The 27,449-nt window shown below is 41.5% G+C and overlaps 1 protein-coding gene across 1 annotated transcript in view; it reads left to right on the top strand.

The window, feature by feature from the left end:
* The window catches only part of gipc2 (GIPC PDZ domain containing family, member 2), a 61,370-nt gene that overhangs the window by 29,872 nt on the left and 4,049 nt on the right, over positions 1 to 27,449 (top strand). Inside the window, exons 2-4 of the mRNA XM_059983775.1 lie at positions 5,039 to 5,224; positions 17,865 to 18,045; positions 26,438 to 26,547. Coding sequence (XP_059839758.1) covers positions 5,039 to 5,224; positions 17,865 to 18,045; positions 26,438 to 26,547 — 477 coding nt within the window. The remainder of the gene's footprint in view (positions 1 to 5,038; positions 5,225 to 17,864; positions 18,046 to 26,437; positions 26,548 to 27,449) is intronic.

Genomic DNA, 27,449 nt, shown 5'->3' with positions numbered 1-27,449 from the left:
CACTGTTTAAATCTAAAAAAAAAATACGTCTCAAAGTTGAAGTGAGTTGTGGCCATGGCTTTTCATTTTGGAGTGAGAGGATGAGAGGTGATTTGATGGAAGTGAATAAGATTATAAGAGACATAGATAGTGTGGATAGCCAGTGCCTTCTATCCCCAGAATGGCAATGGCCAATATCGTTGCTCATCCTTTTAAGGTGAGCGGTGAACAGTATAGCGAAGATATTGGAGGTAGCTTTTTTTTTGAATGCACTACCAGGGCTGATGGTAGGGGCGGATACTTGAGGACATTTAAGAGAATCTTAGATGGGCATGTGGATGAAAGGGGGAAAATGTAGAGGGTTGTGGGCTCTAGAAGGGAAAGGTTAAATCGATTGTGGAATAGGTTAAATGGGCAGCAAAACTTCATGGGTTGAGGAGCCTGAACTTGTTCAATGGTCTATAAATTTCAGTGACTTCTGGTTTAGATGGCACTAGACTAACTTCTGTCAAGATATTAAAATCCTCCTTGGTCTCGGCTGCAATTTAAATTCATCGAAGAACTGAGGGAATTGAATGAGAATCCCATGACATAATTCAGTAACTGATTTTTTTCTCTCTTTTTAATATGGAGCTAGTTGACATTTTGTTTATGTAACAAGCAATGCCATCACTCGAGTCAAATAGGGTTGACAGTTGTTGGGTCCTCGGATGGCTGTAGAGGCCTATACAGGATGCATGTATTCTGCAACAGTGTGGGCAAGAGTAAGTGGTGGTTGTATTAAGTGGTTGTAGTTTTTAGCTTTTCATTCTCTCCTTTCGCAGCTACCACTTGTTCTCTGCAGAATCACGGAGGATGCTCTCGTAGCACAGCTCCCTCTTGAGCAGGTTAACAAGTAGAGCCCTTCAGGCATCTAAAATACATGTTAGATTCCTTTCCTTGGTAGCTTGCATATCTGAACATGTAGAAACAAATACCGTGCCTCAACAACAACAGCCTCATTTTATTGAATCCTTAGGGCTTGCTATCAAAGTCAGAATCAGGTTTTGTATCAATGGCATAAGTTGTGAAATTTGTTTTGTGGCAGTTTTACACAGTAATACATAATTTAAAAAATGAATATACGTATACGAACACGCAAAAGTTTGGGCACCCTGGTCAAAATTTCTGTTACTGTGAATAGCTAAGCGAGTAAAAGATGACCTGATTTCCAAAAGGCATAACGTTAAAGATGACACATTTCTTTAATATTTTAAGCAATATTGCTTTTATATTTCCATCTTTTACAGTTTCAAAATTACAAAAAAAGGAAAAAGGTCCAAAGCAAAAGTTTGGGCATCCTGCATGGTCAGTACTTAGTAACACCTCCTTTGGCAAGTATCACAGCTTGTAAGCACTTTCTGTAACCAGCTAAGAGTCTTTCAATTGTTGGGATTTTCGCCCATTCTTACTTGCAAAAGGCTTCTAGTTCTATGAGATTCTTGGACCGTCTTGCATTCATTGCTCTTTTGAGGTCTATCCACAGATTTTCGATGATGTTTAGGTCAGGAGACTGAGGGCCATGGCAAAACCTTTAGCTTGCACCTCTTGAGGTAGTCCATTGTGGATTTTGAGGTGTGTTTAGGATAATTATTCTGTTATAGAAGCCATCCTCTTTTCATCTTCAGCTTTTTTTTTCACAGACGGTGTGCTGTTTGTTTCCAGAATTTGTTGATATTTAATTGAATTCATTCTTCCCTCTACCAGTGAAATGTTTTCAGTGCCACTGGCTGCAACACAAGTCCAAAGCATGATCGATCCACCCCCATGCTTAACAGTTGGAGAGATGTTCTTTTCATGAATTTCTCCACCCTTTTTTCTCCAAACATACCTTTCATTGCGGCCAGAAAGTTCTGTTTTAACTTCAGTCCACAGGACTTGTTTCCAAAATCCATCAGGCTTGTTTAGATGTTCCGTTGCAAACTTCTGACACTGAATTTTGTGGTGAGGACGTAGGAAAGGTTTTCTTCTGATGACTCTTCCATGAAGGTCATATTTGTGCAGGTGTCGCTGCACAGTAGAACAGTGCACCAACACTCCAGAGTCTGCTAAATCTTCCTGAAGGTCTTTTGTAGTCAAACAGGGGTTTTGATTTCCCTTTCTAGCAATTTTACAAGCAGTTCTCTCTAAGTTTTCTTGGTCTTCCAGACCTCATCTTGACCTCTGCCGTTCCTGTTAACTGCCATTTCTTAATTACATTATGAACTGAGGAAACGGCTACCTGAAAACGCTTTGCTATCTTCTTATAGCCTTCTACTTTGTGGGCATCATTTACTTTAATTTTCAGAGTGCCAGGCAGCTGCTTAGAGGAGCCCATGCCTGTTGATTGTTGGGACAAGGTTTGAGGAGTCAGGGCTTTGAAATTTGCATCACCTGGCCTTTCCTAATGATGACTGTGAACAAGCCATTGTCCTAACAAGCTAATTGAGGTCTGAGATGTTGATAAAAGTTATCTGAGAGCTCAAATCTTGTGTGTGTGTGTTGCAAAAAGAGAGCAAAGAAAAATAGGTAATGTACATGGATTCATTGTTCAGAAATCTGATAGTGGAGGGAAAGAAGCTATTCGTGAATTGTTGAGTGTCTCTCTTCAGGCCTCTTTATTGGGTTGCAATGAGACAAGGGCATGTCCTGGGTGAAGGGGGTCCTTGAAGATGGATGCTGCTATTCCATATTCCTGCAAATGATTAAAATTGATTCTGGTGATCAGGGTAGCAATGCCAATAGGTGACTTTTGCACTGACAATCCAGCTGTTCTGCTGCACCCTTATCAAATATAAACACATGTACAAGTAAGAAGGGTAGTTATAGAAGTCTGAGCTTACTCCACTAATCCTCCACAAATCTGTTTTTCTGCCCAGTCCTATTATCTGGACTTCAGCTGAGCCTCAACAATTGTTTACAAATGCAACATTTCAGTATTAAGAAATTTGGTCACCAAAAGAAATGAAGTCATTTATCTCAATGGCTCAATTTGCAAGAAATCCATGGTGCCGAGTCATGTAAATAGATAATTTTTTTTACAAACTGGCTAGCAATCGGAAAGGAGCCACCTACCAGTTAGTGGATAAACAGGAAATGCCGCTGCTTGCAATATATGCTGGTGTAGATCACACATTGCCTTAGGACAAATTACATCTTATCCTGTTATTCAGCTACTTTGAATAGTTGGGTTTGGACCTTCTGGACATGAAAGTGTGTCCTAGGGTGTTATGCAAAGCAAGGCAAGGGATAGCAGCTTCACATTCATTTGTGTTTGACATGCACATCAAAACTTGGTTAACAACCAACACAGTTAAAAATCGGGCAAGGTGTAGCCTGCAATTGTTGCCACATAGTCCAGTGACAACATAGCATGCCCATGATGTTCAGCACAAAAGCCGCAACATTATTTTGCGCAACACGCACACAATGCTGGTGGAACACAGCAGGCCAGGCAGCATCTATAGGAAGTACAGTCGATGTTTTGGCCTGAGACCCTTTGACAGGACTAACTGAAAGAAGAGATGGTAAGAGATTTGAAAGTGAGAAGGTGAAATCCGAAATTATATGAGGAGGCAAGAGGGGGAAGGGTGAAGCTAAGAGCTGGAAAGTTGATTGGCAAAAGGGATACAGAGCTGGAGAAGGGAGAGCATCATGGGACGGGAGGCCTAGGGAGAAAGGAAGGGGGAGGGGAGCACCAGAGGAAGATGGAGATCAGGTGGGGAGTGATTTTGAGAGTGACAAAGAGAAACGAGAGAAGAACAAAACGAGAGAAAAAAAGGGGGAAAATAAATAAATAAGGGATGGGGTAAGAAGGGGAGGAGAGGCATTAACAGAAGTTAGAGAAATCTGAGGTTCAGTGTGGAACTATCCTAATGGCAAGTAGAAGATGTTGGAAGTGGTCCAGTGGCTGTGGCTTGTCCCATTTTGAAAACTCTCCCGCACAAGTTTGACTATTACCATCGGATATCACAGATTTGGAAGTAGTGAAAAGGCAAGGGTTAACAATGTCCGGGCAAGCATACATTCAGATGGTCAACATCTGTAGCTGTTGGTCAGTTTTGTATAAAAATGGCATTTCTCTGTTCAAGACTTGAGAACAGTGTGGTGACAAGGGCTAGGCTGTTCTTGTGTGCAAGTAAAATTCAAGATTCATGAATATTTATTGTCATTTCCAGTACACGTCTAAACGAGAAAATAATTGTTACTCCAGATCTGAAGCAACACAAAGCACAATTAAGATGAACATAATAATAAAAACAATAAATATAAGTACATACATACAATGTATACAAGTTGAGTGACACTCGACAGAGGAGCTGACTGGCAGGAAATGATGTGGTGGTGGGTGTGTGAAGGGGTGGGTTAGTGGGTGTGGGACAAACAGTCCATGAGCAGCGTTGCCAGAGTCCAGTTAATCAGCGATGCATAAGCAATCACCATTTTATTAAATGATCTCCTTACACTAGCATTAAACTAATTGTGTACTGTGTCTATCATGAATGAAATATCTTAGTATTGTTGGCTTGAAAAATATTTTAAAAATAAATGAGAAAATTTAAGTAAAGCCAGATTTCAGTATGTCAGGTGAGTTCATTTCAGGTAACTTGTAACCCACGGTGCCTCTGTGTTGATATGAGTCTGTCTACTCTTTGTGTGTGGAAACAGTGATAGTTTAGTGTAGAAACTAACATTACTGGAAACACAGCAATCAGGCAGCATTGGTGGAAAGATTTAGTCAACATTTCGGGTTCATCAGATCTGGGAAAGAGGAAGCAAATGAAATCTGATGACTTGTCATTGAACTGCATGAAAAGTTCGATCAGACATTTAAAAACACCAGGATTGAGAGGTTTAAGGAGGTGAGCTTTATGCCTAGGCAGCAGATGATGGAGGGAAGGCACATGAATTCAAACAGTAAGATGAAGGGTTTTGAATCTGTTTGGTAACAGATAAAATGTTGGCAACAGTTGGCATGCTTCTTGTCATCTTCTAAGACCTCTTCTGTACTTATAATCAATGTAATTTTTTTCCCATACAGATTTTGTTCTGCACATTGAATACACACAAAATTGACATGGACAAACTCCTCGGCGGGCAGATTGGCTTGGAAGACTTTATTTTTGCACATACAAAAGGTCTCAGGAAAGAAGTGGATGTTTTTAAATCAGAGGAGGCTCTGGGATTGACCATTACTGATAATGGGGCAGGATTTGCTTTCATAAAGGTAGGTCTTGGTTCTATATCTGAGGAAAGTCCACTATTTGTGCAACAGGATAGACATTGCATTTTTCTCACTGAGGATTTAATTTGTCTTTGAAAATGAATGTTTCTAAAATGTTAAAATCCTTCTCCAACTGCGGTGTTCCCAGCTTTGGCTGTTAACAATAATAATCTAGTTATTTTGTATATATTTAGCGATACACCATGGTAACAGGCCCTTTCAGCCCGTGCCACCCAGTTACACCCATGTGACCAATCAACCTATACCAACCCATATGTCTTTGGAATTTGGGAGGAAACTGGAGCAGCTGGACGAAACCTGCACAGTCACAAGGGATTGCACATACACCTTACAGCCTGCTTTGGAATTGAACCTAGGTCATTGGCTCTGTAATAGTGTTAAACTAACCACTGCATAATCACTGTTTGCTAAAATCATGAGCAGGCTCAATATAACCAGGGCAGACCATCTAAAGTCAGCAATGTTGGTAACACTCGTGTCCCAAGAAGCAACATAGTCAATTAGGCATGATTGCTCCAATCAGCAAGTGGCACTTAAGTTCTCTCTCATTCTGCAAATGAACAAGGATGTTGTCAAAACCTGAGTTGTAGAGAAAGGATGAATAGGTTAGCAATTTATTCCCAGGAGTGAAAGACAATGAGGTATATAAAACTGAGGGGGTACAGACCAGGTAAATGCAAGCAGGCTTTTTTTCACTGGTTGGGGGAGACTAGAAGTAGGAGGTCACAGGTTAAGGGTGAAAGGTGAAATATTTAAGGGAAACGTAAAGGGGAGCTACTTCACTCAGAGGTTGGAGAGATTATGGAATGAGCTACCAGAGGAATTGGTGGATGCGAGTTCAATTTCAACATTTGAGAAATTTGGATAAAAGGGATATGGAGGGTTTATGATCCAAGTGCAGTTTGATGGGACTAGGGAGAATAATAGTTTGTATGGACTAGATGGGCTGACGGGCTTGATTCTGTGCAATTGTAATTTAAATCCTTTCACTTGTCAATATCTAAGCTTTCAGTGTATATCTTCACCCAAAAAACAATGGGTCTGGCTGTTGCTTCTTTAGTTTAAAAAAAAATTGATAAAACCTGTGAAGCGGTTTCAAAGCTACATTTTGACATGGCAGCAGTAAGATTTTGCAAGTATAGGTTGGCACTATCTGCCAACTGTTTTCTTTTTGACTATTGCCTTCAAAGTGTTGAGACATTTTTATTTGCCTACCCTAGAGTGTTGGAGAGGGATGTGTTTTCTGTAGATAGCTGTCAAAGCTGTGGCTTCTCTTCTGCAGCTTTGACTGCATTTCAGAAACTGAAATAAGTGATTTAAAACAAAAAATTGTGCTTGTTTCCTTGGGAAAAGGTGAAAGGAAACACCTGAGGCAAAAACATGGTAGCGTGGTGGCATTGTGCTATTACAGTACCAGTGACTCAGGTTCAATTTTGACCACATGGTTTTCTCCCAAATTCCAAAAATGTACGTGTCAATTGGTTTATGTATTTGTTGAGGTACAGTATGGAATAGGCCCCTCTGGCCCTTCCAGCCATGCTGCCCAGCAATTCCCCAATTTAATCCTAGCCTAATCATAGGACAATTTACAATGACCAATTACCCTACCAACATGTATGTCTTCAGACTGTGAGAGGAAACCACAGAGCACTTGGAGGAAGCCCCTGTGGTAACGGGGAGCAGGTAGGCAGTGGTGGGAATTGAATCTGGGTCATTGGTGCTGTTCTAACTACTACGCTACTGTGCCCCTCCCCACAGTGATTGGTCATTCGTGGGTGTAATTGGGCGGCATGGGCTTATTGGGCTGGAAGGGTCTGCTACTTAAATAATATTAGATTAAATTTAAAAAATGAAATAAAAAAGGGGTATTTTTATTTCAGTATCATAATCTGGATGTACTGCTGGAAGGGAATTGGAAGCAAACTCAATAATAGCTCCTACTTGCATAATAATTAGCAGGACTATATGGGGGTGGGGGGAAGAGAAAATCTCTTGGATAGTTCTATTAGTGAGATTGCACATTGGGCAAACATATTTTGTTTTTGCATAACATGAAAAACTTTTTTAAGCGCAAATAATGGTTTGGAGTTGGGTTTCATTTTTAAAAAGAAATGTATGCATGAATGAAGGGAGTGGGAATGCTGAGCTAGTTTCCTGTCAGGGGAAGTGTCTAAAGGGCTGGGTAAGGGAGTGTGTGTTTCCAGAAGGCAAGTAAAAACTGGCAAAAGGGAAGGAAGTCATTATTGCTCTGTATTTGTCATGAAAAATGATCCATTTATTTCTTCATTTTATCAAAAATGGAAAGAAATACAAATGGAAAGCTGTATTAGTCCGGCAGTAAAATTTATTGTAAGATTGGAGAATGAATGTAACTCTGAAGCAGGTTATGAAATTCACAGAACAACACCCACAAAATGCTGGTGGAACACAGCAGGCCAGGCAGCATCTATAGGGAGAAGCGCTGTTGACGAAGAGTCTCAGCCCAAAACGTCGACAGTGCTTCTCCTTATAGATGCTGCCTGGCCTGCTGTGTTCCACCAGCATTTTGTGTGTGTTGTGTGAATTTCCAGCATCTGCAGATTTCCTCGTATTTGCTCTATGAAATTCTCAGATTGGACTTTGTTAACTATTAGCAATAATTAAATACACACTCAACAGGTTTTAATGAGCTTTTAAAACTTCACAAAAAGTTGCACTGTGGCCATTTTATTAGGTATGGTCAAGAGGTTCAGTTGTTCTTTGGACCATACATCAGATTGGATGTGAGATGGGGAGGTTTGAGTTTCTCCTCCTGGACTTTTTCATGCACAGCAGTCTCCCAGAGTTGGCAGAATGGTGTGGAAAAACAAAAAGCATCCAGTAATCATTTCTGTGAGTAAAAATGCCTTGTTAATGAGAGAGGTCAGAGGAGAATGGACTGGTTCAAGCTGATAGGGAGGCAACAGTAATTCAGATAACCATATGAAACAACAGTTGTGCGCAGAAGAGCATCTCTGAATGCACAATACCTCGAACTTTGAAGTGGATGAGCTATAGCAGGTGATGCACTGGATTCCATTCCTGTGCCTAATAAAGTGGCCACTGAGTAAATTTTCAAGTTGTATTTGCTCGAATGCAATTGTGCTGGTTCCAGATGTGTTAGTTTATCAATCGTTTCCAAAGAACACATTTATCAGTTCCTGAGAGCAGTATGTTTTATGGGGGGGGGGGGGGGGGAGAGAATAGACTTTCTGTGAAGACACCAGATTACCCAAAACAGACAACCATCTTATTTCAAATTTCCTTGAAGTTGTGAAGGAAATCGTGTTAGTGGGAGATGGACTGAATCATTTGGGGCACTGATAAAGTTGCTTTGGTCTAGCAGTGGGTGATGGTAAACACAAGAAATTCTGCAGATGCTGGAAATTCAAGGAGCAACACACACAAACGCAGAGGAACCCAGCAGGTTAGACAGCCTGTATGGAGAGGAATAAACAGTCTATGTTTTGGGATGAGCCCCTTCACCAGGACTTGGAACAAAAGGAGGAAGAAGCCAAAATAAGAAGGTGGGGGAGGGGGATGAAGTGAGAAGCTGGGAGGTGATTGGTGGAAATTTTAAAAGGCTGAAGAAGGAATCTGATAGGCAAGGACAGTGGACCGTGGAAGAACGAGAAGGGTCATTAGAGGAAGGTGATGGGCAGGTGAGAAGAGTTAAGGGAGAAGTCAGAATGGGAAATGGAAAAAAGGGAGGGGAGGAAGATATAAAAATCAATGTTCATGGCAACTGTGTACATATTACAATTAAAGAGACACTTATTTTGCTACAAAGTGAATGTCACATAGAACCTTGAGTGTAATGTAAGCATGTATTTTGTAATTTAATCTGTGCTGTGCGACCTAAACAATTGGTGTTCTACAGTGCCATCTAATGGCAATGCATTGTCAGTAATGCCTGTTGATAATGAACACTCATAGCCTGCTGACTTTTTAATTAAGATGTTCACCATTTCTCATACATGGATCCCAGCAGCTGCTTTTACCTTTGCCAGGCTATCTGTCTGTAAGGTCCTTTTCATGACTAAGCCTGACCAGAATTACTCTTAATTGCTATTCACTAGTTGTAGTCAGTTGATTAGGTTTAGGACTGGAATCTGGTTTGGTTCCTGCTCAATCCGCTAGCACTAAGGAACAGAAATAGACCATTCACAATAGACAGTAGGTGCAGGAGTATGCCATTCGGCCCTTCTAGCCAGCACCACCATTCACTGCGATCATGGCCGATCATACACAATCAGTACCCTGTTCCTGCCCTCTCCCCATATCCCTTGACCCCCGCTATCTATAAGAGCTCTATCTAACACTCTCTTGAATGCATCCAGAGACTTAACCTCCACTGCCTTCTGGGCCAGAGCATTCCACATATCCACCACTCTCTGGGTGAAAAAGTTTTTCCTCATCTGTTCTAAATGGCCTACCTCTTATTCTTAAACTGTGGCCTCTAGTTCTGGACTCACCCATCAGCAGGAACATGCTTCCTGCCTCCAGGGTGTCCAATCCCTAAATATGTTTCAATCAGATCCCCTCTCATCCTTCTAAATTCCAGTGTATACAAGCCCAATCGCTCCAATCTTTCAACATATGACAGTCCCACCATTCTAGGAATTAACCTTGTGAACCTACGCTGCACTCCCTCAATAGCAAGAATGTCCTTCCCCAAATTTGGAGACCAAAACTGCCCACAATACTCCAGGTGGGGTCTCTCCAGGGCCCTGTACAGCTGCAGAAGGACCTCTTTACTCCTATACTCAATTCCTCTTGTTATAAAAGCCAGCATGCCATTAGCTTTCTTCACTGCCTGCTGTACCTGCATGTTTGCTTTCATTGACTGATGTACAAGAACACCTAAATCTCATTGTACTTCCCCCTTTCCTAACTTGACTCCATTTAGATAGTAATCTGCCTTCCTGTTCTTGTCACCAAAGTGGATAACCTCACATTTATCCACATTAAACTGCATCTGCCATACATTTGCCCACTCACCCAACCTGTCCAAGTCACCCTGCATTCTCATAACATCCTCCTGACATTTCACACTGCCACCCAGCTTTGTGTCATCAGTAAATTTGCTAATGTTACTTTTAATCCCTTCATCTAAATCATTAATGTATATTGTAAACAGCTGCAGTCCCAGCACAGAACCTTGCCGTACCCCACTGGTCACAGCCTGCCATTCTGAAAGGGACCCGTTAATCACTACTGTTTCCTGTCAGCCAGCCAATTTTCAATCCATGTCAGTACCATGTGCCCTAATTTTGCCCACTAATCTCCTATGTGGGACTTTATCAAAAGCTTTCTGGAAGTCCAGGTACACTACATCCACTGGCTCTCTCTCCCTTGTCCATTTTCATAGTTATATCCTCAAAAAAAAACTCCAGAAGATTAGTCAAGCATGATTTTCCCTTCACAAATCCATGCTGACTGACTGATCCTTCTACTGCTATCCAAATGTGTCATAATTTCCTCTTTTATAATTGACTCCAGCATCTTTCCCACCACTGACATCAGGCTAACCGGTCTATAATTCTCTCTCCCTCCTTTCTTGAAAAGTGGGACAATAAATTCACCCGTTTCTGTCTTCAATGACCCAATTTTGGCCTTAACTATTTTTTTGTTGTTCACATATCTAAAGAAGCTTTTACTATCCTTCTTTATATTCTTGGCTAGTTTACCTTTGTACCTCATTTTTTCTTGGCGTATTGCCTTTGTTATCTTCTATTGCTCTTTAAAAGCTTCCCAGTCCTCCGGTTTCCTGCTCATCTTTGCTTTGTTATACTTCCCTTATTTTTATACTGCCCTTTACTTCCCTCGTCAGCCATGGCCACCCCTTACTCCCCTTGGGATCTTTCTTCCTCTTTGGAATGAACCGATCCTTCACCTTCTGCATTATTCCCAGAAATACCTGCCATTTTTGTTCCACTGTCTTCCCTGCTAGGGTATTGTTCCATTGAACTTTGGCCAGCTCCTCCCTCATAGCTCCATAGTTCCCTTGTTCAACTGTAATACTGACACATCCGATTTTCCCTTCTCAAATTGTAGGTTAAAACATATCATATTATGGTCACTACCTCCTAATGGTTCCTTTACCTCAAGGTCCCTGATCAAGTCCGGTTCATTGCACAACATTAAATCTAGAATAGCCTTCTCCCTGGTAGGCTCCAGTACAAGCTGTTCTAAGAATCCATCTCGGAGGCACTCCACAAACTCCCTTTCTTGGGGTCCAGTACCATTCTGATTCTCCCAGTCTACCTGCATGTCAAAATCCCTTATGACAACTGTATCATTACCTTTGCGACATGCCAATTTTAACTCTTCATTCAACTTGCACCCTGCATCCAGACTGCTGTTTGGGGGCCTGTAGATAACTCCCATTAGGGTCTTTCTATCTTTGGAATTTCTCAGTTCTATCCATACTGACTCTACACCCCCAGATTCTATGTCCCCCCCTTGTAAGGGACTGAGTATCATTCTGCACCAACAGAGCCACCCCACCCCCTCTGTCAGTCAGTCTGTTCTTCCGATAAGATGTATATCCTTGAATATTCATTTCCCAGGTCCTGTCCACTTGAAGCCATGTCTCAGTTATTCCCACAACATCATACTTGCCAATTTCCAACTGAGCCTCAAGCTCATCTACTTTATTCCTTATACTTCGTCCATTCATATATCATACTTTTAATTCAGTACTCCCCACTCCTTTCATATCAATTCCTTTTTCACTTGGCCATACTGTATGATCTCTTCTTGAGCTTTTTACTCCATTGAGTCTGTTGTCCTTTTTAACTTTTATTTTCACTTTCCCTTTAACTCCATCCTTATATTTCCAGTTCATCCCCTCCCCCCACTACTTAGTTTAAACACATCCGTGTTGCAGTGGCAAACCTGTCTGCCAGAATGCTGGTCCCCCGCTTATTAAGGTGCAACCCGTCCCTTTTGTACAATTCATCCCTACCCCAAAACAGATCCCAGTGGTCCAAGAATGCAAATCCTTGCTTCCTGCACCAGTTCCTCAGTCACACATTCAGATCCATTATCTCCCTGTTCCTGCCCTCTCCAGGACGAGGAACTGGAAGCAAACCAGAGATGACCACCCTGGAAGTCCTGCTTTTCAGCCTTCGTCTGAGTTCTCTGAAGTCCCACTGCAGAATGTCCTTCCTCTTCTTCCGGATGTCATTTGTGCCAACATGCACTACCACTTCCGGCTGTTCACCTTCACCCTTGTGGATTCCCTGCAATCAGTGCGTGATGTCCTGGATCCTAGCACCAGGGAGGCAACACACCATCCTTAAATCTCACCTGTTGCCGCAGAAACCCCTTTCCATACCTCTTACTATGGAGTCCCCTACTACCATGGCTCTTCCTGATATCTGACTCCTCAGCTCTGCTTTTGCACCAATCTTCAGCCCATATACCTGTCCACCTCTCAGACTGGCAGTATCTTCTGTCCTGACAGCTTCCAAGAAGGTGAACCTGCTTACAAGAGGTACATCACCTGGGGTCTCCTGTACTTCAAACATCCTTTCCTTCCTCATGGTCACCCCCTTTCTCTCTTCCAGTATCCTCAGTGTAATGACCTCACTGTAGGTCCTGTCCAGAAAACCCTCATTTTCACAGATAAACCTGAGGTCATCCAGTTCTTTCTTCAGTGCTGCAACATGCTCCTTCAGAAGCTGAATCTGGACACACTTTCCACAGCTGTAGCAGCCAGGGGCACCATCAGTGTCCCTGACCTCCCACATCATGCACGTAGCACACTGAATCAGCTTAGCAGTCATGTCTTCACCCTCTGCAATTGTGCCTGGCGTAATCTCCTCACCAAAGACTAGCACTTCCCTCAACCAGGCCACTCCACTAGAGCTCTCCCTCTTTTTATTTGCTTGAGTTTTGCGAGCTGCAAGGTCACCTGACCTCGATTGCCCAATCAGCTGTTTTCTGTTGAGTCTGAGCTATTCAAATCTTGATTGCCAGTCAACTGCTAATCAATTCTTGATTGCACTATCCAACTGCAAAAACCTCTCGAGCCAAAGATTAGCACTTTTCACACTAGGCACTTCCCTTGACCAGGCCGTTTCAACCTGTTTCACTTGCTCTGCCATTTGACCAGATCAAAGAACAATTGAAGGAGGATGAGGGGTGACTTGATAGAGGTGTATAAGGTAAGAGTCATACGTAGGGTGGATAGCCGGAGACTTTTTCCCAGGACAGAAATTGGTAATACAAGGGGGACACAAATTTAAGGAGAATTGAGGAAATAGAGGTGGGGGGGAAATGTTAGAGTGGTGGGTGAATGGAACGCACTGTTAGAGTTGCTGGTAGAGGCAGATACATTAGGGACATTTAAGAAACTCAGTCATCCAATGCTCCTTGTATGTTAACCCTTTCATTCTCAGAATTCTGGTGAACCACCTCTAATGCTGTCCCTTGCTAAGTTGCTATTAACAGAAGCCTTCTTTGATTGCCTGCTGTACAAAAAAAAATTCCTGTTAACTCTGCTTGCTTTTTAAAACTGGCATGTCAAGTCTATAAGGAACTGTCTCTAATTCGGTTCACAATCTCCTGCTCCACAGACAAGTGCCGACAGGCCTTGTTTGTTTTTTTATCATATGCTTCATGAAATCATGAAATGGTATTAAAGGTCCATAACACCATAGGACATAGGCATTTTGGCAATTTTGTCTGCTCTGCCATTCAACCACGGCTGACCCTTTTTTCTTTCCCCTTCTACAGCCCAACTCCCCAGCCTTCTGGTAACCTGTGATGCTGTGGCCTGTCAAGAAGCTATCAATCTGTCTTAAATACACCTAACAACCTGGGCTGTGTAGATGCCTGTGGTAATAAATTCCACAAATTCACCAACTTCTATCTGAAGAATTTTCTCATCACAAGTGCCTTATAAAGCCAACAGCATCACATCCCTGCGCTTGAATACAAGACCTCTTTGAAATGAACGCTAACATTTCATTTGCCTTTCTCACCATCTCCTCAATCTTCAAGTTGACCTTTAGGGTGTTCTGCACATGGACTCATAAGTCCCTTTGCATCTGAGAGTTTTGGATTTTCTCCCCTTTTAGAAAATAGTGTACACATTTATTTCTTCTATCAAAGTGCATGACCATGCATTTTCCAACATTGTATTTCATTTGTCACTCCCTTGCCCAATTCTCCTAAACTGTCTTAAGTCTTTCTGCAGCCCTCCTGTTTCATCAACACTATCTACCCCTCCACCAATCTTTGTATCATCTGAAAACTTGGCAACAAAGCCATCTATTCCATCTAAATCATTGATATACAGCATAAAAAGAAGCAGTCCCAACACTCGTCACTGGCAGCCATCCAACACGGATTCTTTTATCCCCACCTGCTGCCTTCTTCCAATCAGCCAATGCTCTAACCATGTCAGTAACTTTTCTGTAATACTACGGGCTCTTAACTTGGTAAGCAGCCTTATGTGAGGTACTTGTTAAAGACCTTCTGAAAATCCAAATATACAACATGCTCTGCATCCCTTTTATCTATCCTACTTGTAATCTCTTCAACAAATTCCAACAGGTTGAGGGCAAGATTTTCCTCAAGGAAACCATACTGACTTTGACATATCTTGTACTGTATCACCAAATACTCCATAACATCTCATCCTTAACATCTTGCGAACCATTGAGGTCAAGCTAACTGGTCTATAATTTCCTTTCTGCTGCCTTCCTCAAAGAGTGGAGTGACGTTTGCAATTTTCCAGTCCTCTGGCAAATCATTAAAGATCATTGCTAGTAACTTCAGTCTCTATATTTCCTCTTTCAGAACCCTAGGATGCAGTTCATCTGTTCTGGGTGACTTTCAGCTTTTTGAGCACCTTCTTTCTTGTAATAGTAACTGCACACACTGCTCTTCCCTCACACTCTTCATCATCTGGCATACTGCTGGTGTCTTCCACAGTGAAGACTGATGCAAAATACTCATCTAGTTCATCTGCCATCTCCTTGGCCCCCTGGTCTCATTTTCTTGCGGTCTTATATTCACTCTCATCTTTTACTTTTTTACGTACTTGGAAAATCTTTTACTATTCACTTTGATATTGTTTGCTAGCTTGCATTCATATTTCATCTTTTCCCTCCTAATGATTCTTTTAGTTCTCTGTGTAGGTTTTTAAAAGCTTCCCAATCCTCGATCTTCCCACTAATTTTTGCTTTGTTGTATGCCCTCTTTTGCTTTTACAATAGGTTTGACTTCCCTTGTCAGCCACAGTTGTATTATTTTTTCCATTTGAGTATTTCTTGGTTTTTGGAATACATCTATCCTGCACCTTCTTCATTTTTCCTAGAAACTCATGCCATTGCTGCTCTGCTGTCACCCCTGCTAGCATCTCCCTTCTGATTTACTTTGGTCAACTCCTCTCTCATGCCACTGTAATTTCCTTTACTTCACTGTTATACTGCTGTATCAGGCTTTATTTTCTCCTTGTCAAATTTCAAGTTGAACTCAATTATATTTTGATCACTTCCTCTTGAGAGTTATTTTATCTTAGCTTCCTAATCACCTCCACTTCATGATATAACACCCAATCCAGCATAGCTGATCTTTTAAAAATCTTCGCTCCCACTCCAAACCTGTGTTCCCTAGTATTGGTCTACTCTAATAGAATCAGAGCAGGTTTAGTATGACTGGCATATGTCGTGAAATCTGTTGCTTTATGGCAACAATACGGTGTAAAAACCTGGGAAAAATCTATTACCATTCAGCTTATCTATGCCTCATAACTTTAAACTCTTCTGTAAGGTTCCCCTTCTTTCTCCTATATTCCATTGCCTGGGCAATCTTTTCGTATAACTCAGACATATTGATCAGCCATGATTTTGATGAAAGATGGAGGTGGCTTGAATCTAAATGGCTCAATCCTCCTTTCTCATAAGCAGTTTCCAATATGGTAAATATCCCTGGATGATTCACAGACTCAAACTTAGTTAGACTCAAACATCAGGGGATAGAAAGGAAAGTTACCAACATGATGGTAACTATGATAGCAGAATATAGCATTAATGGCAAGACTCTTGGCAATGTGGAGGATCAGAGGGATCTTGGGGTCTGAGTCCATAGGATGTTTAAAGCTGCTCCACAGGTTGACTCAGTGGTTAGGAAGGCATATGGTGCATTGGCCTTCATCAAACATGGGATTGAGTTTAACAGCCAAGAGGTAATGTTGCAGCTGTATACCCAAAGCCTGGACTGACACCTTGCCCTACTGTCCTGTTTATTTATTGTAATGCCTTCACTGTTTTTGTGCACTTTATGTAGTCCTGTGTAGGTCTGTAGTCTAGTGTAGCTTTCTCTGTGTTATTTTTTATTATTACGTAGTTCAGTCTAGTTTTTTGTACTGTCATGTAACACCATGGTCCTGAAAAACATTCTCATTTTTACTAAGCATTGTACCAGCAGTTACAGTCGAAATGACAATAAAAGTTGACTTGACTTAACGACTTGATATAGGACTCTGGTCAGACCCCATTTGGAGTACTGTGTTCAGTTCTGGTCGCCTCACTACAGGAAGGATGTGGAAACCATAGAAAGGATGCAGAGGAGATTTACAAATATGTTCAGTGAACTCGGCCTTTTCTCCTTTGAGCGGCAGGGGATGATAGGTGACCTGATAGAGGTGTATAAGATAATGAGAGGCATTGATCGTGTGGATAGTCAGATGCTTTTTCCCAGGGCTGAAATGGCTAGCATGAGAGGGCACAGTTTTAAGGTGCTTGGAAGTGGGTACAGAGGAGATGTCAGGGTAAGTTTTTTTTTACGCAGAGTGTGAGTGCGTGGAATGGGCTGCTGATGGCGGTGGTGGAGGCAGGAAAGATTGGGTCTTTTAAGAAACTACTGGATGGATACGTGGAGCTTAGAAAAATAGAGGGCTATGGGTAAGCCTAGGTAGTTCTAAGGTAAGGACATGTTCGGCACAGCGTTGTGGGCTGAAGGGTCTGTATTGTGCTGTAGGTTTTCTATGTTCTATGTAATGTTTGGGTGATTGGGAAGGTGGTAAATGGATTTATTTATTTCAGAGATGCAGAGCAAACAAGCTCTTTCAGTCCAACGAGCTGTACTGCCCAGCAGACCAAATATTTAACCCTAGCCTAATCACAGGACAATTTACAATGACCAATTAATTACTATCTTGGTAGTAATGACCAATTAAATACTGGAGCGCCTGGAGAATACCCAAGCTCTCCGGGGAGAGCTTATAAACTCCTCACAGAAGGCACAAGAATTGAACTCTGAACTCTGCCTCTGATGCTGTAGTAGTATTGTGCAAACTGCTATGTTACCATGGTGCCCCATTTAGGCTGGGAATTCCAGAGCTTATGGATGACATAGCAGAAGGCATGAAGAAATGCAGGGATATGAAAAAAATCCAGATCTGATGATGCTGCTGTAGATCTTTGTGTGTTGAATTTGCCATAAAGTAATAGTTACAAAAATAGCGGGTGAGTATTATCAGATCTGTCAGCATCAGTAAGTCAGGTCATGTCATGGCACCAGTTCCTCATGGATCCAAACTCTTACTGCTTTGTTTTAACAATGTTCACTCTCCCCTCTCTCTCAGCGCATCAAGGAAGGCAGTATCATCGACCAAGTGAAAGTAATTCTTGTCGGTGACCATATTGAATCGATCAATGGCAAGGGTGTGGTTGGCTGCCGGCACTACGAGGTGGCCAAGATGCTGAAAGAATTGCCAAAAGGCAAAAGCTTCACACTCAAGCTGGTAGAAACCACTAAAGCATTTGGTAAGTTTCAAAGCCTCACAAATGTCCACTTCCAGCCAGCTTTCCTCCATCAAATACAGTGGACCAATTTATTATTGTAATAATACATTGTAATGGTAACACAGACCAATGTCATACTTTTCGTTCAGCTTTCTTTCTGCCATGCTGAAGTGATCTTGAAATTGGGAAACCATTTGAAAACAATCGCAAGTGTCAAATAGGAAAGAGTGGCCCAAAAGTAAAATATTACAGGTGTTGGGAATCTGAAATGAAAGCAAAAAATGCTGGAAGTACACAGAAGATTGGTCTGTAAGTGTAAAGTGATGTTTCAGGCAAATAGTTTGCTAACCCTAACTTCCAAATCCCTAATCGTAATACTGTTTCTTTCTCTTTCAATTCCCTCTGATGTGCGAGATATCATCATGATTTTCTTTTCCTATTTACCACTCTACCACTGATTATTTGCAGATTAATTTTTGGTTTCCACTGTTAGCAGAATAATTTGGTTGAAAGGATATTAAATGCTTCAGTTTAGTGATTTTCAGCAAATCTCCAGCACTTCAACTGGTAAAGAACAGGCTTGAATGTTATAGGATATGTGACTATATATTTTTGCCACCAGTCACATGGTAAACCTGCTCTTCACAATACTTTTACTTCTTGTAAAATTATTTGAACAGAGGTGCAAACCTGACTTGAGATGAATTCTTTGATGTATTCGCACTCTGGTGGTAACATAGCAGTTAGTGTATTGCTTTGCAATGCCAGTGATCCACATTCAATTCCTGTCACTGTCTGTAAGGAGTTTGTACATTATCCCTGTGAACACAAGGCTTTCCTCTTGGCACTCTAGTTTCCTTCCACATTCCAGAGATGTACAGGTTGGGGTTGGTAATATGTGGGCATGTCATGTTGCTGCTGGAGGTGTGGCAACATGTGCAGGCTGTCCCCAGACATTCTTGGACTGTGGTCATTGACACAAATAACAATTTAACTATATGTATCGATGTAGGTATGACAAATAAATCTTTAATCTAGGGTGAGGATAGAGGACAGAGACAGAATTTTTTTTCAGAAAAAGATTTTTCTGCTTCTGTGTAATTTCTCCTTTTAACCCTCCTGTCAGTAACTCTGATCTGTTGTCCAGATCGGAAGCAGCATCTTCAACACCATCACAATGAGCACGGGGGGCCCCTGAGGCTGTGTGCTCAGCCCACTGCTGTTCCTGGGCTGACCCACGACTGTGCTGCAACACACAGCTCAAACCACATCATCAAGTTCGCTTATAACACGGCCGTGGTGGGTCTCATCAGCAAGAGCGACGAGTCAGCATACAGAGAGGAGGTGCAGTGGCTAACGGACTCGTGCAGAGGCAACAACCTGTCTCTGAATGTGAACAAAATAAAAGAAATGTTTGTTAACTTTAGGAGGGCATGGAGTGACCACTCTCTGCTGAACATCGACAGCTCCTTGATAGAGATCGTTAAGAGCACCAAATTTCTTGGTGTTCACCTGGCGGAGAATCTCACTTGGTCCCTCAGTACCAGCTCCATAGCAAAGAAAGCCCAGCAGCGTGTCTACTTTCTGCGAAGGCTGATGAGAGTCCATCTCCCACCCCCCATCCTCACTACATTCTACAGAGGTTGTATTCAGAGCATCCTGAACAGCTGCATCACTGCCTGGTTCGGAAATTGCACCATCTTGGATCACAAGACCCTGCAGCAAATAGTGAGGTCAGCTGAGAAGATCATCAGGGTCTTTCTTCCCGCCATTACAGACATTTACACTACACACTGCATCCGCAAAGCAAACAGAATTATGAAGGACCCCACGCACCCCTCATACAAACTCTTTTCCTTCCTGCCATCTAGGAAAAGGCACCGAAGCATTCAGGCTCTCACGACCAAACTATGTAACAGTTTCTTCCCCCAAACCATCAGACTCCTCAAAACCCAGAGTCTGGACTGACACCAACTTACTGCCCTCTACTGTGCCTATTGTCTTGTTTACTTATTGTAATGCCTGCACTGTTTTATGCACTTTATGCAGTTCTGGATAGGTCTGTAGTCTAGTGTAATTTTTTTTCTGTGTTGTTTTTATGTAGTTCAGTGTAGTTCTTGTACTGTTTCATGTAGCACCATGGTCCTGAAAGATGTTGTCTCGTTTTTGCTGTGTACCGCACCAGCAGTTATGGTCGGAATGACAATAAAAAGACACTTGACTTGATCTATCTTGATCAAGATGGTGCCATGTTGCAACTTCTGGAGTCATGGCTCAGTTTTAGTTGTTTTTAGTTTTTTTTCTGGGGGGGTTTAATGGAAATGGTTTTGGGGATAAGGGTGTAATAGGCCAGGTTAGGGATTAAGGGCATGGATGTGGGGGAATTAGAGGACACACAGGGTGGAAATATGTCTCAACCCAAGGAGGTGTAAGGTGCTTCTTCCTTCCACTAACCTGAAGGTTCCCCTTGGGCAGGGTGTAGCACCTGCTTAGCGCTCCAGTCAGGGTCAAGTGGAGATATGGCATAATAACATAGAGTTGCTGGAGGAATGAGCACGTGGAGGAAATGGATAGTCAACATTTCAGGTTGAGACTCTTCATCAGGATTGGAAAGAAAGAGGGGCGATGGCCAGTATAAAAGGTAGATGCAAGATCAGTGGAAATGACAAACGGCTGGAGAAGATGGACTATAATAGAAGACAGTGGACCACTGAATAAAGGGAAAGAGGTGTTGTGGGGAACTGTTAGGAGGAGCGTCTTGTGTGAAGGGTAGATGGAGAGTGTGAGGAAAGGGCAAAGAAATGTGTTGATATGGCGTGGTGGGAAGAGGAGATGAAAAGGGGAATGGATGGAGGGAAGTAATTACTAGAAATTAGAGTTCAATGTTCATGCAATCAGGTTGGAGACTACCATGGTTGAAAATGAGCTGTTGTTCCTCTAATCTGCGTCTCACCTCAACTTGGCAAAAGTAATAGACTGAAAAGTTGAGAGTCATTTATGAAGAGCATAAAAGGAAGGAAAGTAATTTTAAGTGTGTATGCATCATCAGTCAAACCAACAAGCATGTGCAAAATAAAAATTAACTAGGATGATGCTGATGGATTAGACCATAGACATGCCAGATTTCATTCCTTCTAGGAAAGGAAAGACTAAGAAATGAACTAATCAAATTCTTTAAAATTAAGAAAAGGCATGATGCCTAAATGACTGTCCAAACAGACGTTCCTACATGCAAGAGTTTAGAACGTCATGACACAATGGGTAGTAAGAATCTGGAGCTCACTAACAAAATATTTGGTAAATGTGATTTAGTCAACCTGTGAAGGAGAAAGGACCAGAAGGCTGAGCTGATTTTTTTCCAAGGAACCTCTTGGTGCATGAGCAAGATGGACCATGTGGTTTGTTTCTGTGTTGCAGACCAGGTGGGACCAGATATGGAATGTGACTGGGCTGCCACTGAAAATATTGGAAAGAACAATAAATCCTATAATTGCAAGATTAGATAAGCCTGTTTCTATGCTGTAGTGCTCTGACTCAATGTTTTGTTCTTGGAATATTGGTTAAGGGATGAATTTTGCCCTGGACATCAGCTCTTCCTGTGCTGTTTCACATTATGTCAAAGGTCTTTGGTTTCCATGTGAAAGCAAATGGGGCTTCAGTTTAATGACTCATCCAAAAGTTGGCTTCTGCAACAGTGCTTCACTGGAGTGTCAGCCTAGAGTTTCTTTGTGCTTATTTGTGTGGAACAGAAATTTGAACCTACAACCTTCTGGGAATATACAGTATAAGAAACATATAACTAAGGGAGCTGACATTGTAATGTGGCCACAGCAACATCTATATGAGTGCAGGTTCTCTTCTCCCACTTTGACGACATCGGTGTGGGGCTGTAGGATATTAACTAGTCCTTGTATCTGTTGTAAGATGCTTATTGGTGAGCTCAGTGATCAGTTGATCTGAGTATGCTTCCTCTAAAGCTTCACTGTTTAAGATGACTGCAAGCTTGTGGCTTGGAAAGCAGGCAGTGACTGGCTTCAGGCCAGGGTGACTCACAGGTTAAAACAAACCTGATCAACTGGGATTGATTTTTTTTTTTGTTTTTGGCTACTCTGACAGATTTTGGCTCCATCTTTTACTCTGGTACTGTCCTAGGATAAAAGTGGTGTCTGCTCTTTTCTTTATTGACGTAACCTTATGTAAACGGCAGAATGAGAATCAGCTTTGTTACCACTGACATAAAGATAGTCCTGAAATTTGTTGCTTTGCAGCAGCCAAATATTCAAGGCAAGAGTTGTTGGATAAAAAGATCTTTGTCACGACCCAGCGGACCTTCTCGCCCCTCTCATCAGCCTGGGATAGATCCCTTCAGACCCTGGAGAATAATCTACCATTTTGTTCTTAAGTGGACCAAGCACCACTACCACTTTGATAACAGTATACTATTCCCTGATCTCACTATCCTTGGTCCTTTTCCTTGCTGAATATTGAAGCAATATATAAGAACACAAGAAATAGGAGCAGGGGTAGGCCATCCAGCCCATTGAGCCTGCCCTGTCATTCAATAAGATCATGGCTGATCTGTCGTAAACTCAGCTCCATCTACCTGCTCTTTCCCCATAACCATTAATTCCCCTACTATGTAAAAATCTATCTAACTGCATGCTAAATATATTTAGAGAAGAAGCCTTCACTGCTTCCTTGGGCAAAGAATTCCACAGGTTCACCACTCTCTGGGGAAAAACAGTTTCTCCTCATCTCCTTCCTAAATCTTCTCCCCCCACCCACCCTTCCCAGGCATAAATTCCCTCCTTTATCTTGAGGAGTGGTCCTACCTCTCTCAACTTACCTCATATGTTTAAATTGCCTTAGGATTCTCTTTAGTCCTACATTCTAAGGATGCTTATGGGCCCTTTTGCCCTACTGATTCCCTGTTCAAGTTCTTTGCCAATTCCTTTTATATTCTTCAAAGGCCCTGTTTGATTTCAGCTTTCTAAATCTTGCGTACGTGTCCTTTTTCCTTTTGCTTAAATTGCAATATCTCTCATCATCCATGTTTTCCTGAGTCTTGCTGTCCTGTCTTACTTCCCCACAGTAACAGCTGCTCTGAATTTACTCTCCGTACTGTTGCAGTGCGATAACATTGTTGGCTTTGATTGGGCTCCATCTGTGGTGAATTCTTCGTTCTAATAACAGAACATAAAACATAAAGCCATACTGCAGAAGAACAGGCCCTTCGACCCCATGATGTATGTGCTGACCATGATGCCAAAATAAATTCATCCCATCTACCTGTATCTCCCTCTGTTTCCTGCTTGTATTGTGCTACAATTGTGTCTGCTTCTATTTACCATCTGTGGTAGCCTGTTCCTGACACATACCTCTCTGTTTTTATTTAATAAAAAAAAATAAATTCTTACCTTACAAATCTCCTTTAAACCATCTCCCTCTCACTTTATAGCCACATCCTCTAGTTTTCTTCCCTGGAGAAACTGACTCACTCTACCCTATCAATGCCTCTCATTATTTTATAAGCCTCTATCAGATTGTATCTCAATCTGCAGCATCCCAGAGGGGGGAAAAATAGAAGATCGTCCAACCTCCCCATATAGTTCATATCCTTTACTGCAGTCAGCATTCTGGTAAACCTTTGCACCCTCTCCAAAGCCTCTACAACCTTTTAGTAATGGAATGACGAGAAATGCCATATTACTGAGATGATTCATGTAAAGCAAGCCTCTTAGTATTTGCAGTGATCAGCTAATGAAAACCTCATGATCTATAGAAACCAGCATTTGGCAAGCTGGTTTCTGCACCATCTTCCCACCCCTTTGCATTTAACTCCATTAACATTACCTGAAGGGGGGCATACACTTGCAAGAAAAAAATCTGTGAACCTTTTGCAATTACCTGGTTTTCTGCATTAACTACTCATAAAATGTGATCTGATCTTCATCTAAGTTACAATAATAGACAAACACAATCTGCCTAAACTAATAACATAGAAACAATTGTACTTTTCATGTCTTTATTGAACACATTGTTTAATAATTCAGTCCAGGCCGGAAAAGTATGCGAACCCTTGTATCTAAAAACTGGTAGCACCTCCATTAACAGCAATAACCTCTACCAAATGTTTCCTGTAGCTGCTAATCAGACTTGCACAACAGCAGGGAAGAATTTTAGACCATTCCTCCATACAAAACTGTTTCAGTTCATCAGTATTTCTGGGATACCTTGCATGAGCCCTCCTCTTCAGGTCATTCCACAGTATCTCAATTGGGTTAGGGTTTAGACTCTGACTTGGCCATATCAAAACACAAATTCTTTTTAAACCTTTCTATTGTTTATTTACTCTTGTGTTTTGTATCATTGTCTTGTTGCATCATCCAAGTTCTATTAAGTTTCAGGTGATGGACTGCTACCCTGACATTCTCCTGTAAAATGTCTTGATACAATTTTGAATTCATTGTTCCCTCAACGATGGCAAGCTGTTCAGGCCCTGAGGCAACAAAGCTGCCCCAAACCATGATGCTCCTTCCATCATGCTTCACAGTTGGGATGTGGTTTTGGTGTTGGTGTGCAGTTTTTCCTCCAAACATAGCGGTATGCATTTCTGCCAGAAAGTTCAACTTTTGTCTCATTTGTCCACAGAACATTGTCCCTAAAGCATTGTGGAAAGTCCAGGTAGTCTTTTGCAAACTTGAGATGTGCAGCAATGTTTCTTTGGAGAGCAGTGGTTTCCTCCATGGTGTCCTTCCATGAATGCCATTCTTGTTCAGTGTTTTTCCTATAGTGGACACATGAACAGAGACTTTAGCAAGTTCTAGGGATGTCTGCAAATCTTTTTCTGTTGCTCTTGGGTTCTTTTTCACCTTCTTCAGCATTGCACATTTTGCTTTTGCTGTGATCTTTGCAGGATGCCTATTCCTAGGGAGAGTAGCAACTGTACTGAGTGCCCTCCATTTGTAGACAATCTCTTTTACTGTGGACCGATGAACACTCAGGTTTTTAGAAATGGTTTTGTAGCCTTTTCCAGCTTCATGCATCTCTACAGTTCTTCTTCTAAGGTCCTCTGAAAGTTGTTTTGTGCACATAAAGAGAACTTTCTTGAGAAGAGCAAGCTCTGTCAGTAACCTGACCTTTTTTTTTATATGGCAGGAGACCTCTACAACCCACACCTCAAATCTTCTCATTGGAATATCTGACCCCAAATAGCTTTTGTAGAAGGCATTACCTCAGAGGTTAGATTGTTCCTAGAGTAGGTTAAAAGGTCAGCACAATATTGTGGGTCAAAGGGCCTGTACTATGCTGTAATTTTCTATGAATGATCTTCAAACTGCAAAGATGCTGGAAATCTGAAATCTGAACTATTGATTTAGAGTTTGGAAACAGTCCAACTAATTTATGCCAACCAAGGTGCTTACCTGAGCTGGTCCCACTTGCCTGCATTAGTCCCAGATCATTCTCAACCTTTCCTGTCCACACTCCTGTTTACAAATCTTTTAAATAACAACAGAAAATGCTGGAAAGATTTAACAGGTAATATAGCAACTGTGCAAAAAGAAATGGTAAACTGTTAACATCATCAGGGTCTTGGCCTGAAACGTCAACTGTTTACTCCTTCCATAGATGCTGTCTGGCATTTCGTGTGTGTTGCTGGGATTTCCAACATCTGTAGATTTTCTCTTGGCATGTGAAATAAAAATCATGTTAATGTTTAAGGTCAAAGGCCCTTACTCAAAAATAATCCTTATTTTTGTCTTGCATGCTAACGTAGCATCCTCACAAATACATCTGAGCTGGTTATCTGAGCTACTGTCTTTGGTTGTAATAAAAATATTTCTAATGCAATCCTGACTATATTGTACTGTAATTAACTTGTATTTAAGGTTCCGCCTTTGGTCTCACTCATTGTAGAAACATCAACTGTACTTGTTTCTTGTGGGTTTCTTTTATTAGATCTCTTAATCTCTCAAATCCACCACCTCATGGCCCTTGAGCCTTCTTGCCTACCTGCATTGCACTTTCTCTGTAGCTGTAACACTATATGCTGCATTATTGTGATTCCCTTTGTATTATCCTGATCTACTCATGTTTGCAATAATATGAATAGTATGAAAAACTGCTTTTAATTATCTTGGTGCATGGGACAATAAATCAATTACCAGTTTGAGAACTCACAAATTACCTGATATGATTTATATAGACAGTTTGTCTTTAGCACATTGGTTATTTATCAGTCTGTGTATGTATGGTTTTTCAGACTTGATTGTATTTTTGTATTTATTTATTTTTCCTCTAAATGTCTGAAGAAAATTTCAACGTGTATGTACTAAGATAATAAATTTACTTCAGAACTTTTTAGAGCGTTAATTCATCTTGCGACATTTAAATTTCATATCATTTTTGTCAGATGTGATTGAGCCCCGATCACGAGGAAAGCCTGGTGGCGAGGGTAAGATTGGCACAGGAAGGGGCACACTACGATTGCGTTCAAAGGGACCTGCAACTGTGGAAGAGTTGGTAAGTGAGTCAAGGTGGAGTGAAGTTTTAAATACTTCAAGTATTTCAAATCCACAAAGTCAAAATGTTTGTACGTTGTTTTCACTTGAAATGGAACTTGCATTAAGCCACATGGCCATAGAACGCAGGGCAAATGCAGAGCAAAGCTTTTGTTGTTCATCATCAGTGAAATTGCCCAGCAAGAATTCCGGAGTACCTTCTTTCTGCAACAGAGTGGTATTTTTATACGTAGGGTCATCGAACACTACAATGCAAAAGCAATTCCTTCGGCCTATCTAGTCCATGCAAACTATTATTCTGCCTATTTTGAATCATTATCTATTAATGATAACTAGGGAGCTATTTTGAGGTTTGGCCCTGTTTCTGGGAAGAACAAGACTTCTTTGGGGGAGAAAGAGGGAATATCAATGGAACACTGTCAACTTAAGGCTTCTGCAAAGTGGAGATGGTGAGCAAAACAAAAAACTGCTGGAGGAACTCAATAAGTCAACTACTTCTGTGGAAAGAAATGGACATTTGATGTTTTGGGTTGAGACCCTTTAAAAAGAGGTTTGCTTTATTTGTCAGATGCATTGAAACACATCACTGGAGGAAAGCCAGTAGTCAAAAGGAAAATGTTCAAACTCTTTACAAACAGCGATGGTAATTTAACCCCGGTCTTACAGCTGGCATTGTATAGCATTACGTTAACTGCTATGCTATCATGCTGCCCATCATCTGAAAGGCTGGAGGTGGTGATAGTTGGCATAAAGAGGTGAGGGGTTGCTCAAGAATTGACTATTTATTGAGACACAGTGCAGAATAAGCCTTTCCGGCCTTTCAAACTTTTTTTTTCTCCTTGTGTACCGGAAATGACATTAAACAATCTTAAATCTTGAATCGTTTGAAAGTACTGACATCAT

The sequence above is a fragment of the Hypanus sabinus genome, chromosome 11 (assembly GCF_030144855.1).
Source record: "Hypanus sabinus isolate sHypSab1 chromosome 11, sHypSab1.hap1, whole genome shotgun sequence".
Classification (NCBI taxonomy): domain Eukaryota; kingdom Metazoa; phylum Chordata; class Chondrichthyes; order Myliobatiformes; family Dasyatidae; genus Hypanus; species Hypanus sabinus.
The sequence above is the reverse complement of the archived record's forward strand: the minus strand, read 5'-3'. Positions and strand labels throughout refer to the sequence as shown.